The 14,174-nt window shown below is 38.7% G+C and overlaps 1 protein-coding gene across 2 annotated transcripts in view; it reads right to left on the bottom strand.

The window, feature by feature from the left end:
• Positions 1-2,882: 2,882 nt before the first annotated feature.
• The window catches only part of LOC148848039 (dyggve-melchior-clausen syndrome protein), a 32,991-nt gene continuing 21,699 nt past the window's right edge, over positions 2,883-14,174 (bottom strand). Inside the window, exons 8-18 of one of the 2 annotated variants that reach the window (XM_088949726.1) lie at positions 9,810-9,912; positions 8,161-8,286; positions 7,971-8,084; positions 7,493-7,611; positions 7,258-7,342; positions 7,051-7,143; positions 6,867-6,956; positions 6,517-6,636; positions 6,330-6,421; positions 5,932-5,989; positions 2,883-3,483 (exon numbers count right to left, since the gene is read on the bottom strand). In XM_088949726.1, coding sequence (XP_088805852.1) covers positions 3,421-3,483; positions 5,932-5,989; positions 6,330-6,421; positions 6,517-6,636; positions 6,867-6,956; positions 7,051-7,143; positions 7,258-7,342; positions 7,493-7,611; positions 7,971-8,084; positions 8,161-8,286; positions 9,810-9,912 — 1,063 coding nt within the window. In that variant the 3' untranslated portion in view covers positions 2,883-3,420. The remainder of the gene's footprint in view (positions 3,484-5,931; positions 5,990-6,329; positions 6,422-6,516; positions 6,637-6,866; positions 6,957-7,050; positions 7,144-7,257; positions 7,343-7,492; positions 7,612-7,970; positions 8,085-8,160; positions 8,287-9,809; positions 9,913-14,174) is intronic. The other variant, XM_088949727.1, reaches the window with a different exon arrangement.

The raw sequence follows: 14,174 nt of genomic DNA, 5'->3' as shown, positions 1-14,174 counted from the left end.
ATATTTGAAACCGGATCAGGGATCTTACAGGCACTCCCACCATGTATCAGGAACATCCCGTGCTTATATGTTATTATTCATGGGAGATATTCCCACTGCACGTGGGATGTGCCTGTGAACCCGGTGTGAAACACGCTGCGTGAGGAGCAGGTCCGATCTCATCATATTCCGATCAGATGTAAAACCATTTTCCTGATTGGGTCATTGGTAAATGTTTCAATCGTTTTCTTTGACCACTCAACGACTTCCCCAAATAAAAATATCATTAGTAATATAAATTTGAAAATAATTCCTGATTATCTTTTAAACCTAATTAATTTACACCAAAGTAAGGTTAAAACAATAAATGCTATGGTCTGATCAAATCAACATATCTAAGAACCAGACAACCCAAAAAATCATTTTGGCTCCCATTCCCGACCTGACTGGTTCGACCATCGTGTGCAATTCTAGTCTGTCAAATATCCAAGAGAAAAAATCTAGCCAACTCCAAAATCTTAGACATGGCAGTTTTTACAGCATCAGCCCAATAAGAACTTCTTGCATTCATGTGTGAACCTTTATTAATTAGATAAGGTTTACATCTAGAGTTCTCACCTTTTGGGGAGAGAGAGAAAGAGAGAGTACAATTGATTAGAATGTCTGGCAGTTAACCCAGCATGGGAATATCTATTGTTATAGTTAATTTTTCTACGAAGATATTCTCCAGAGATAGCTTGATGAATGGGAAAACAAAAAATCGTGGGCCAAACCTTCACGGGCCCTTCTGAATCCACACTAATGCAAGACTGAATTACAACTAACCAACTTCAGGTCCTTGCGATGAGCTCCGGTTCCTATTTCAGTGATCCTGAAGTTGAAACTGAGGCCCAATAGATGAACAACAGGTGGTCCCGCCATGGGCCCGCATTCTGTAGTGACCTGATTGATTAATTGAAAATAACCCATAAGCCGGATCAAATCCTTGCCTAAGTGCATGCATGTGGAGGCTTTTACCGCTCGGTTGGTATCTAGACTCAAAGATCCTTCATTGATGGGAAGTTTGATCTGTTGGCACAATTGATGGTGGTTGGTTGGGTGATTTTGGGTACAGCTGATCCTTTCACCGAAGTCCAATTCTGTCGAATCTCCGTGGGATGTGGGTCCCATTAAGAGCCAGAATGTCCGTCTTATTCCAAACAGGACCTTGGCATAGGGGAGATCAGAAAAAAACCCTGAAACAAAAAACAAAAATGAAACTAATTGTAGGGTATAAGAATTTTAAATTTGAAGGACAATGGTCCCACACCTATCGATAGGGGATCTCAAGAAAGATAGAACTGACACGTCACGGGTGCTGGCATGGTAGTCTTGGCCTGAGACACGTGCTGGATCACGTGCCTCCATGAATGTTTTTAGGCTGATATGGCAACAAAAGCTGCATTTTACTTTCCACGTGTCCAAAAGTTGCATGACAAAGAACATGCACGTCGTAATCGATATGATCACTGACCACCCGCATCAGTGTGGCAAATAGCAATAATGGCTACATGATTATTTAATTTCTTTCTTGTGGTTTTTTTTTTTTTTTCTATCAGCATTTCTTGTTTGTTGTTACAGACAGCCTACTCTAGCAATATGGCTCAATCCACCCTATACCCTACTGAACCATAAAAAACCCTTCTTATCAGCATTTCCGTATTGATTAATGATCAATAGCAAATTAATAATGTAGTGACTAGTATCTGCGCCCCAGCCCCCACCCCCTAAATAGGATTTGCTCAAAGCCTCAAATGATTCATCTTCCCTCCATTGATGATCAGAAGTTCAGATTTTTCAGAAGGTTCCCTCGGGTGACGATCCCTTATTTGAGTCACAAACCTTTCGATTAAAATATGGAGCTACGGCTCGGCTGGCCAGTTGGGTTTCATACTGGTTTAATCAGATTTGCATTTGATCCAGACACTGGTGTGATTTTGTTTTTTCAAAACAACAAAATAATTGCCACATCAACAAAAACAATAAATTTTGCTGAATGGGCAATGGTTTTTGTTTTGGGATTATAACATATAAAGGCAACTTTAGAACTCTAATAACAATAAAAGTAATACTTTAAAAAAAAATCAAAAATAGGTTAACTTTTTAAAAATAATATCAATTAAGAGCAAAAGCACTGTTCATCTTCATCCTTTTGCAATCCATTCATCAGCGCCGCCGTCAACACTACCCACCACCGCATCTGACAACGTTGCCGGAGGTAGAGGTGAAGGTGGGCAAAGGTGGTAGAGATAGGCGAAGACGTTGCTGGAGGCAGTGGCGGGCAGCGACACTCATGAATGGATTGCAAGATGAAGATGAACAATATTTTTGCCCTAAATTGATATATTATTTTTAAAAAATTAACCTATTTTTTATTTTTTTTAATATTACTTTTATTGATATTAAGGCCCAAAAGTTGCCCTTATTTGCTATAATCCCTTTTGCTTTCAAAAAACCAAAAATCATACATAATAGCAAATAGCCCCCCTTTATTAGCCTAATGAACTAGCAAGGCTAATATTATCAATCGACCTTTGGGTACCTATCTAATAGAGGTGGCAATGAGCCAAACTTTTCACAAGCTGTTCAAACTCGATTCATTGGCTTGATTATGAAAGGAAACGAACTCGAGCCTACTAGAACTCGGCTCGTGAGGCTGACGAGCCAGCTCGACATTAATACCCATTTGCCCAACTAAAATAACATCCCTTGACCATACCACCAGCCATCACTAGAATATAATCACATCAGGAATTATAGTACTCTCAAAGGTAATTAATTAATACCTAATAAGTTGAGAACCGTCATCCATGCATTATTATTGATATGATGTATATAAGAAAAAACGAGCAGGACCGACTCTCTTCTAAACAGGTGGAACATAACTATTGCAACTTACAAATACGATCAGTGCATTTCCCATACACTTTTTAAACAACCGATATAAATATGGTAACATTTCTATATCAGTGTAGATCCCACTAATACAAGGATAACAGCAGGGCAGAAGCTATATGTATTTAGCTTAGTTGAGTAAATTCAAAATTTATTTACCTTTTAATCTCATATAGGTATGAAAGCACTTCCAACTTCCAAGTTCCAAGGCGTAAGGGCAGAGAAAGAACGTTCGGCTTGGCTTATTTATCTTTGTAAGGATGACATTCCGTGTTATGGAATAGCACGAGCAACCTCTCTCTCCTCTCTCATTTATTCAATACAATGATTGATATATCAATTTCTATATGGAAAGGCCCTCAACACTGTCAGTTTCACATCAACATATAAACAGAAAAGAATGAGAAGAATACTTTCTGCTATTGCACGTATTTACATATTCACCAAGGAGCACCTTCTGATAGACGGAAGCTCAAACACCCCATACAACGCATCCTGGTAACCTCCTCATACGACGACGTTCAACTCACCATCTTGATGCCTGTCAGCTTCCTCTTTGGCATCAGCATCCTGTTTTCAAGGCAGAAAAATGTTCTTTTCATCTTATTTAACACAGATCCATATTTATTACACAACCTATATTCTGGATCTACTTGGTTTAGAAATCAAAATAATTACTATATTATCGCAGAACCAGACTTCTTTTCTAAGAACTAAAACCATAAGAGAACATGATAAGAATGCTATGCTTTTTCTCCTTCTGTATCACAATTGATAATGTTTTGAGCACTAAAACCATAAGAGAACATGATAACGAATCACTGAGTGAATTTGGGTCAGTCACCTCTGGTTCCAGAGTTATGTAGAGGTTAAAGTTGCATTCATAAAAGCCAGATACCATGTCCTTTAGTTCCATGACATGCTATGCTTTTTCTCCTTCTGTATCATTAGTCGGTTCTCTGATAAGAATGCAATGGCAAGACGGGATTCATAGCTGTGAATGGCTTGGACCAGTATTCATATGAGAATGGATTAGCTGAATTTGATAGTTGGGTGGAACCTGGGTCTGAGGAGGGCTGTGAGGGACTCAGACCTTGATTGTATTTCAAACCCCTTTGAACTTCTTGATAATGTTTTCTTGGACCCTTCTATGGTGGACTCTAGAATTTGGACACCTACCCCCACAGGTTCTTTTTCTTGTGCTTCCTTCTTCAAAGTCCTTTGCCAGTCCACCAGTCCTGCAACCTCCCCTTTCCCGATTAGTGAGGTTTGGTGCAGACCGATTCCTTCTAGGGTTGGTAGTTTTTGTTAGGAAGCCTATTTGGAAAGATACAACACACTGGGGATTTGCTCCAAAAGAAGAGACCCAATACTTATTTGTCATCTCATTGGTGTGTTCTTTGCAAAGCGGATGGGGAGACTGGTTTTCACTTACTAGTGTCTTGCCAATTTGCAAAGTCAATTTGGGAGTGGGCTTGTTCTATCTTGGGTGTAGGTGGAACCCTCCATCAGACTTGCAGAGCCTATTTTCCCCTTCCTTTTTCAGGTGGCACATGAAAAGGGGAAGTATGTGGAAAGGTCTGAGGCTGTAGTATGCTGGACATTATGGGAAGAAAGAAATACTAGAATCTTCTCGGAAAATGAGAGAGGGGCTGAAGATGTGAAGGTTGTGATCCACATAAGGGCAGTACAGTGGCTGAAATCACTAGAGCTATTTACAAACTACACAGTGGAAGACATGCTGAGAAAGTGGGGTGAGATTGTAAACTGCACTCAGATCAAACCAGTAACAAGGGTAGGGTGTCTTGGACTCCCCCACTTGCTGGCTTCTTAAAGTTAAATTTTGATGGAAGTTGTAGGGGGAACCTGGGACAATCAGGGATTGGAGGTGTTATTAGGGATGAGAACGGGGTCATTTCTGCCCTGTTCTCAGGCCCAATTGGTGTGGGGGATTCCCTTAGAGCTGAGATCTTGGCAGTTATGGAAGGAGCTCAGAAAGCCAAGGAGTTGAATGTTAAGAAACTCATAATCTAAGGGGACTCGGAGGTAGTGATAAGGTGGCTGATTAAAGACAACTATGGTTTATGGAATTACAGAAATGAAAAGAGAAAACTCAGGTGGCTGATGCGGGAGATGGAAATCAGGATGCATTGGGTTAAGAGATCAGCTAACTCTTTGGCTGGTGGATTAGCTAAACAAGTGATAGAAAGGGAAGATATGTTTTGGGCTAAGCTGTAACTTAATTGTTTCTTTTGTTTCCTTGTTTCTTTCTTTGGAGGGTTTAAGTTGTACTCGGATGATAAGAGTTTTTGTCTTCCTTGCTATAAATAGTTTGATATTTCAATGAATTGAATGAATCTGTTATTGATCAAAAAAAAAAAAAAACTTTTTTTTGATAGTTGGTTTACTGGCTGTGGGACCAATCATTCAGTTCCACACTAGTGCAAGTGAGAGATTGAGTGGTTATGGGCCACATACACTTTAGGCAATGCAGCTAATTGGTTCCCAATTCATACTGGTCACCATAGGCAATGCAACCTTATATTAACAGAAGAAACACTAATAATGGGAAATAGGAACTCTTGTAGGAAGTTGACAAATTAGATGGCATATTGTGACAAACTTAAATGTGCAACCAGATAAGGGAAAAGGTTAACAGTTGCTTTTTGAAAAGTATTTGACATCAGAAGTTGCAAAGGTTTCCCCTGAAAAGCTAATAAGATGGATGGAGGGCATTAGGCAGACATGCTGCAACAAAGTATATTTCAGTGGAAACTATTTCTCCTGAAGAAATATATACCATCATTTGTAAGACAATAAACAACACAAGAGCTCTGAGTGCCATTGAAAATAATTGGGAAACAAGATATTAATACTAGAGTAATATCATTACTTAAGTCCCGTAAAAGGTGCTCAAAAAGTGTAGTACGTTTAACTAGTGACCAAAAAAGTGTGTGTCACACATAATTTCATGGAAATATGATTTTCTAAAAATTTGAAGAGGAACAGCATACTTACTTCTACAGGCATATCAACTGGGAACAAATTTATGGCACCAGGATTAAAACTGAAGCTGCTGAACAAAAGAAAAATGACATCAAAGGCATGGATAAGCAGCATATTAGTGGAATCATATGCAATATGTAAAGGAACTAATCTAACTTAATCAATGGTGGTATTAAACTGGACTGCACAACGTGGTTACACATTTATTTGCATTAAAAATATACAGTTATTGAAGTAAAATGATGGTTATTAGAAACCACATAACAAAGAAAAGTAGTTTACATATATTCAAATTCATGTTATTTCCAAGTTTGGTAAGTTGAGAAACCAAGTGGATCTTCCTAAAAGTAAAGCATAAAAGCAGACAGCAGAACTAGCAACCCAAAAGACAGAACATCAAGGAATAATACCAGCGAGATAGCACTAGCTGCCACACATATGGAATAAAGAACTCTTCTGGATGATTCTCTTGCTCATATGTAAATCGCAATTGAGTAAACATCTGCCGAAAAGAAAGATGTTCCAGTTACAAGTGAAACGTAGACCACATATTTACACAAACAAAATTGACCTCCAATTGAATAAATGGCATTTCACCTTCATCCCTTCACCTCGCCAAGATCGGCAATTGATGATTATAACTTGGAGGACTTTTTCCACTGACCATTCACCATCCATTCTCTGAGAATCCATTCGACTATTGAAGAAATCTAACACCTAAAGAAGTAGAACATCAGAATAAAAACCAGCTATACTATCAAGAATGAGATTTATTGAAAGAAATTGAGCAATCTTCTAAGTCTTCAAATCTCAGGAGAATCATTATCATAGTAGTTTAACATGTTACATTGCACCATTTGTTAAATAGAGTTTTTTCGTTAAGCAGCATGGATTTTTTAATGGAGGTAAACATCAATTTACTGCAAGTAAAGGACTAAGTACCATACAGTGTAAATATTTTCAAGAAGCTCATTAAAGCGTGGGTGATTCTTGAAAGGCTGAAATACCTCCTGACGGTGCATTATTGCATATACAACCTGCAATCAGAAAAATGATGAATATTACAAACATCCCAAGATTATTCACATATTTTAATATAGGATCAACAATTATCATATCAATAGATGATACCTCAGGATTCCGAGGCAAGGCATATGTAAGGATTGCATTCAAGATTTCTAGTACAATTCTTAGGAAGTCGGTATAAATGTGCAGCTCCGTTGACTACAAGAAATCCAAAAAAAAATTAGCTAGAAAAAGAAAGAAGAGGGAAGTGATGGCCAAAAAAACACTGCTAAGATCAAAGCATTTCAAAGATAAAGCCCATAAAGTAACTACCGTATCTTCTGCAATGCTTCCTCCTACTGAGGTGGCCTTAGTCATTACCATCTTATCATTTCTTAGCTCTGCTAATTTGTTATACCTGGATGGAAGATTGCAATTTTAAAATCCAGTAGAACAAAAAAACACCGAATTATGTTTTCACAGAAAGAAAGCCGTGTCGGCATCTAATAGAAATGCAATCTTTATCTATCAATTAAAACTGTTCATAGTTAATAAAGGAGTGACATACTTGCGAGAAAGCATATCAAAAAGGCTAACCAGCCTCTGTGATGCATATGCACTCAACCTGTGAACATGTGGTGCCATGTTTGCCAGAGTTGCAAGACAATTTGTGTGGAGGTATACATCCTGTCAACAGTTTTAAAGGTCAAAATAATACAGATCCCATTGTGGTAATAAATTATTGACTAACAAATCTTCAAATGAAATGCTTGGCTCTAATCAAAATTCATGCATGCCATATACATACATAAGGAGGAAAATCCAAAAAGGACTGGGAAAAAGAGAACATCACACACGCACACACACACACGCACACACAGAAAAAAGAACTGGCAGAAAATACATACAGCATAGATGAATGTTTCAAGCCATATCCGCAGCTTAGATATGCTGCAGCATTCACACACACACACACACACAAAGAAAAAAAAATGGCAGCAAATACATGCAAAGCAATCAGCATAGATGGATGTTTCAAGCCATACCCGCAGCTTAGATAGGTTGTACTTCACAGTCCTTATGAGTACTATGACCATCAGAGAACCAAGAGATGTGTGGTTGAGGAGGCGTTCTTGGTACCATGGAACATTAGGCAGTATCTATAAAAGTGCAAAAGATATAATTAGAACCTGAACATAATGATTATGTACATCATCAGATTGAGGCAATTCTTACCAGCTTGTGGATGCTAGTATTGAAAGATGAATCCTGACTTAGTATGAGAAGGATAATCAGCAACATGTAGATTTGATTAGACGTCCTCCTTGAAGCATTGTAAAGTGTTTCAAGAATAGGCATCAGCTGTTGATTCCATTGCCACACAAATAAATAATTCCAATTAGCTGAGGCTCAAACAAATTTCACATTGTCAACTTTGCAGATGAACTGCTAGCTCACAAATTAGAAGCATCCTCAAAATATAACCAAACTCAAAGGCAGTTGAGCTACAAACAAATGCAACACAACCTACGATACCCGGATACCTGTACAAGGGTGCTGTTTGTGTCTGATGCTTCAACTTTTAGTGTACATTTTGCATCTGTACCATATCCAGCCATGTCCTTGCCGTATCCGGGTAATATAGATTACAAGTTCATTTTAGACCAAAAGGATAATTTAAACATCACAAGATTTTTTAGTACAAAAAAAAAAAAAAAAAGAATCTCAAAGTTCTCCAAAAAATTGGGGAAAAAGGAATATCATCTATCAAATATGAAAAGTGAGTGCCTTCATTTTGTGAATGATCAAAACAGTGATTTAAAAGGCACGCCTAGGCACTCCAGCAAGGTGCATTTTAAGGTATATGCCTCGCCTAGGACGCAGGGGCAGCACTTTCAAAACGTGTGCCAGGTGTGCCTAGGCATACACTTAGTGTGCCTTAAGCTTCAGCCCAGGCAGTTGGGCTGGATGGATAAACATGTTAGGGTCTTAAATTCTTAATCCCTACAAAAAATGATTTTATAATTTTAATTATCTTCTATTGGGCTGGATGAATAAACAACATTAGCAAATAGGGGATTCTCAGAGCTCCAGTAAGAATTTAAGACCCTAACAGGCTAACATGGATTTGTTTGGGCTTGCCTCGAGGGGTTTGATATAAAGGTGGCTTGTGGAATTAGGAATGAAAGATGATTAATATCACATTGGTTATTTGAAAAAATGCAATTGGGAAAGAAATAACGAAATTAAAAGTTTGACATGCTTGAATATGTTTCCTATGCTATTTTTAATTTTATTTTTGCATTTCACTTTGAATATGTTTTATATGTTATGTTTATATATTTTAATTTGAGTTAATAGGCTTTTTATATCATTCAATTTAAAATTAAAGTTATATTTTTAATCAGTCTTATTTCTAATATTTTCTTAATTTATTTTGAATATTTTACTTTTTTATTTTTTATTTTTAATTTTGCACCTAGCTTCAACAAGGCATGTGCCTCGCCTTGCACCTTGGGTGCAAAATAGCCATTGCGCTTTTAAAACACTGGATCAAAAGGCACAGCCACGTGAATAAAATATTATCAAAAAGATACAAAGACTTTTTTCGGAACTGTAAAGTATTTTATTAAATATAACAAAAAAGTACAAGAAATCCCCTGTACAACGAGAATCTATATAAGGGGTACACATGCATATAGCCCTTATACATAAAAAAACTCAACTATAATTTACAAAAAGATTTTTTCTTATCAAAAAATGTATTATAAGACTTTCCTTTGAAAAAACTTGAAAAAAGATCTAAAGATTTTAATGCTCAAACAGCTTTTTTGCAAAAAGATCTACTCGATTCAAGATAGAAATTACAATCTGCAGTTTCATACCAATGTGTCCAAATCTGTCCGCACCAAAACGTATTCCAAAAAATCAGAGTTCCCATGCACCAACGAGTAGAGCAGCAGGACAGAGCTCTCTTCATCCAAATACCTACAGGGCCATACATGTCAGGACATACTTGAAGACCTATTGGAAGGCAAAACATGGAACACCTCACCCCCCCCCCAAAAAAAAAAAATAAGAAATAAAAAATACCTAGTATAAAGGGGAAAGTTCAGTCCCCTTTTTTCATAATAAGGATAAGTTTCATTAAAAAAGAAAGAAGATGTTCAACCCCCTTCCCCCATTTAATCATTTTTTTTTGGAAAAAGGTAATGTAAGTTTATTCATCATAAGCGAAAGAAGGTTGCAATTCAGACCCAAGAATGCAGTCTGAAAAGCAACCAAAATTACAACCTCCACCAGGAGCAAGATTGAAACAAAACAGACATACTAAGATCTCTGAATTCCCCAGATGTGGAAATCCAAGAGATCAACTTGCCCACAGCTCTCCGAATTACATGATCAACTTCCCCCATTTAATCAATCGTTCCATCATTTTCTTCTAGTTTCCTTTAAATTCTGTACTCCTATTCTATTCCAATGATTCCAAAGTTCCACAGTTCCACAGTTCTTACTTCATGACCTTAACAGTTGGGATGTCGATTCCTCCCATGCTAGTAATAACAAAAACATAAAAGGGGCACAAGGAAATGGTCCCTATCATCTCCAGATCTTCAAATCTTGTTTTTTTTTTTGGAAAAAGGTAATATTTCATTAGAACAAAAAGGGGGAGGGGATGTACACAAAAGCAAAAGCCCAAAAACAGTCTCCAGATCTCCAAATCTTGCAAAGATAACTTTGCAGATCCAACAAAAGCAACAGAAACACAGCTGGTATTATTGAGCTACTGGAATAAGATAAAAATAAACACCATGAAAACTCATACCCAGTGCGCACTAGAAGATGAGATGAACTTTTCCTCTACCCAATGTGTGTTTTCAATAATTGTGAGCAAGGTTCAAAATTTTGATACCATATGCCCTATATCAGGTGTATCATATCGTATTGGTAGCTTTCCAAAACCCCAAATAAGGGGTGCTTTGAAATTTGGGCACTTTCTATTATGGGCCCGGGAATAGGATCTCGTCACGGGTTGGTCCACAGGGAAAACCTCCTGTTTTCCCTTGTTCCTCCCTACTCTTGATGAACCTATCTTGGCACCCTAATGGTGATTTGTCCAAGAGATCACCTAACTCTCCTTGCTCTCTTTCTTGACTGAAATTTTCGATATGTTTATTGAATAATATCAGCTCCTTAAATAGGAGATTACAGAATCTTACTTTAGGAAGACTCCTTGCTAATCTACTACTCTATCCTATTAAACTGATAAGATAAGATAAGACTTCCTTAATCTATCCTACTGAACTGATAAGATAAGATAAGAACTGTAATTAGATAAGATAATACTCCCTTAATCTATCGTACTGAACTGATAAGATAAGATAACTGAATAGATAAGACTCCTACTAATCCCTGCTACTGAAAGCAGATAAGGTAAAAATACTGAATAGATAAGATAGGATGACAACACTAAATTGTTGCTGCTGAGAACACTAAATTACTGCTGCTGCTGCACTAAATTACTGTTGCTACTGCCGGCGCCCACATCATTACTCCCCTCCTAGACTACGAGCTTGTCCTCAAGCTCAAATTCAGGATGGGTATCTTGAAACACAGTCAAAGGAATCCCGGATAGGTGGAATGATTTTGCCCTCCTAGATCGGGTTCCAATGAAGAGGGTTCATCCTCAGACAGCTACAGTGAGATACCAAGATTTGACCATGCATAGCTGCATTCCTTGCCACAGGCAATTGCAGCCTTAAGGTACTTCTGAGATGTCTTGAACTGTAAAGTACAAAGATTGTGAAGGCCAAGCTGGTGCCACTGAACAGCATCATTTGGATCCTCTTCTATTGCCTGCTTTAGTGCATATAGAGCTCGCTGAGCCTTGTGAACTATGGCAAGTGCTGCCCATGCTATCCGAAGCTCAATTGTTGTAGAGTCCCCTTCTCTGAGTATTGAAGCCATTTCATTCGCAGCCCATGAAAGTTGTTCAGTGGGATCCTAAGACCTTTCTGCATCCTTGATACGATGAAGCGCAACAGCATATCAAGTTGACATGCAATTAGGCTCCAATTTTGCTGCCTTCTCTAGGCACTTTCCAGCACTTCTATGATCACCAACCAAATAGTATGCATTAGCAAGATTCACCCAGATATGTGCAGCCCTAGGATTTGATCTGATTGCAGCTAACAAACACTCTTTTGCAACATTTGCAGCCGCAACATGAGGCATACAAGCTACTTCACCAGCGATGACAACCTTGGAGTAGTTGCTCTTATTGTTCTTTGAACTCTCGTCGATGGAATCCTCGATGACACCGGATTCCTACTTAATCGGAACATTCCGGGTGTTGCTAACTCGCACTAGGGCAACGACCTGCTGCTCACTGGACGATTCTACCATGTCTGGTCGGTGGCCAGTTGTGGTTGCAACCCCTTTCGGGTTCCTTTCCTTGCTGGAAAAGTACAACTCCATCAAGCACCTTAATTCTCGGACGTCGTCCTTGATCTCGTGCACCTCCTTGCTGTTTTCCACTAGTCTGTGCTCCAAATCATGAACCCTAGACGTCAATCGCTCAAGATCACCCATGACGCCTTGCTCTGATACCAAGTTGTTATGAGCCCGGGAATAGGATCTCGTCACGGGTCGGTCCACGGGGAAAACCTCCTGTTTTCCCTTGTTCCTCCCTACCCTTGATGAACCTATCTTGGCGCCCTAATGGTGATTTGTCCAAGAGATCACCTAAATCTCCTTGCTCGCTTTCTTGACTAAAATTTTCGATATGTTTATTGAATAATATCAGCTCCTTAAATAGGAGATTACAAGATGTAGAATCCTACTTTTAGGAAGACTCCTTGCTAATCTACCACTCTATCCTATTAAACTGATAAGATAAGACTGAACTGATAAAGATAAGAGAAGACTTCCTTAATCTATCCTACTGAACTGATAAGATAATGTAGGTTTTCAAGACTACTATTCAGTCTTGATCACTAAGAGATTTTAGGTTCAATGAGAAGAGAAAGTGAAGAAGATGTAGAAGAAAGAGTGATGGAAGAGCAATAGAACACAGATTTTGAGGAGAACAGAATATCAATCATTCTGCCGCCGCCACTTTAAGTTAATATATATAGGTTATGCTAGTTACATGAAAGGACATATCTGCCCTTGGTGTTTACATCATAACTGTGACTAGATAACAACCAATATAAAACTGAAACTAGAAATAACAAAACAACAAAATAACCACAGCTGTGACTAGATACATTCTACCCTACGGACAGAGTGGTACCACAGCTGTGGGGCCCACATCAATGTTCTCTACACTCCCCCTCAAGTTGGGAGTATATGTTCATCATTCCCAACTTGGATAGATCCGCCTCTAGCTTCTTTCTTGATACGGCTTTAGTAAGAATGTCGGCTAGTTGCATACTGGATGTGATGTAAGGGAGGCATACTTCTTGAGATGAGACCCTCTCTCACACAAAATGGCGGTCAACTTCAATGTGTTTGGTTCTGTCATGCTGTACTGGATTATGTGCTATATTAATGGCGGCTTGATTATCACAGTACAGCATCAGGGGTTTCTCATACTCAATACCCAACTCCTCAAGTAGAGATCTTAGCCATAGGATTTCAGCCACTCCATTGGCCATGGACCTGTATTCTGCTTCAGCACTTGACCGGGAGACCACACTTTGTTTCTTACTTCTCCAAGAGACAAGGTTTCCTCCCACAATGGCACAATATCCCGAGGTAGACCTTCTGTCATCAACACTCCCAGCCCAATCTGCATCAGTATAAACCTCCACCTTCATGTGATTGTTGTTCTTGAAAAGTATACCCCTACCTGGGCATCTCTTCAAGTAGGCTAAGATTCTTTCTGCCGCAAGAAGATGTGTGGTTCTAGGAGAATGCATGTACTGGCTGACAACACTAACAGCATAAGTAATATCTGGCCGAGTGAGGCAGAGATAATAGGAGCTTTCCTACCAGTTGCTGGAACATAACTTTGTCTTCAAGAAGCTCCCCACTCTCGGCACTAATCCTGTGATTCTGTTCAATTGGTGTATCTGCAGGCTTGACACCTAACTTTCCAGTTTCTGCCAACAGGTCTAGGACATATTTCCTCTGAGATATAAAGATCCCCTGTTTGGATCTAGCAACCTCAATACCCAAAAAATACCGGAGTACATCAAGGTCCTTCACCTCAAATTCTTGGTGAAGAAGTTGTTTAAGAGACTCAA

The sequence above is a fragment of the Nelumbo lutea genome, chromosome 6 (assembly GCF_056320005.1).
Source record: "Nelumbo lutea isolate HS-2025 chromosome 6, American lotus-T2T, whole genome shotgun sequence".
NCBI classification, from domain to species: domain Eukaryota; kingdom Viridiplantae; phylum Streptophyta; class Magnoliopsida; order Proteales; family Nelumbonaceae; genus Nelumbo; species Nelumbo lutea.
Note: the sequence above shows the minus strand (reverse complement) of the source record. Positions and strands in the feature narration are given on the sequence as shown.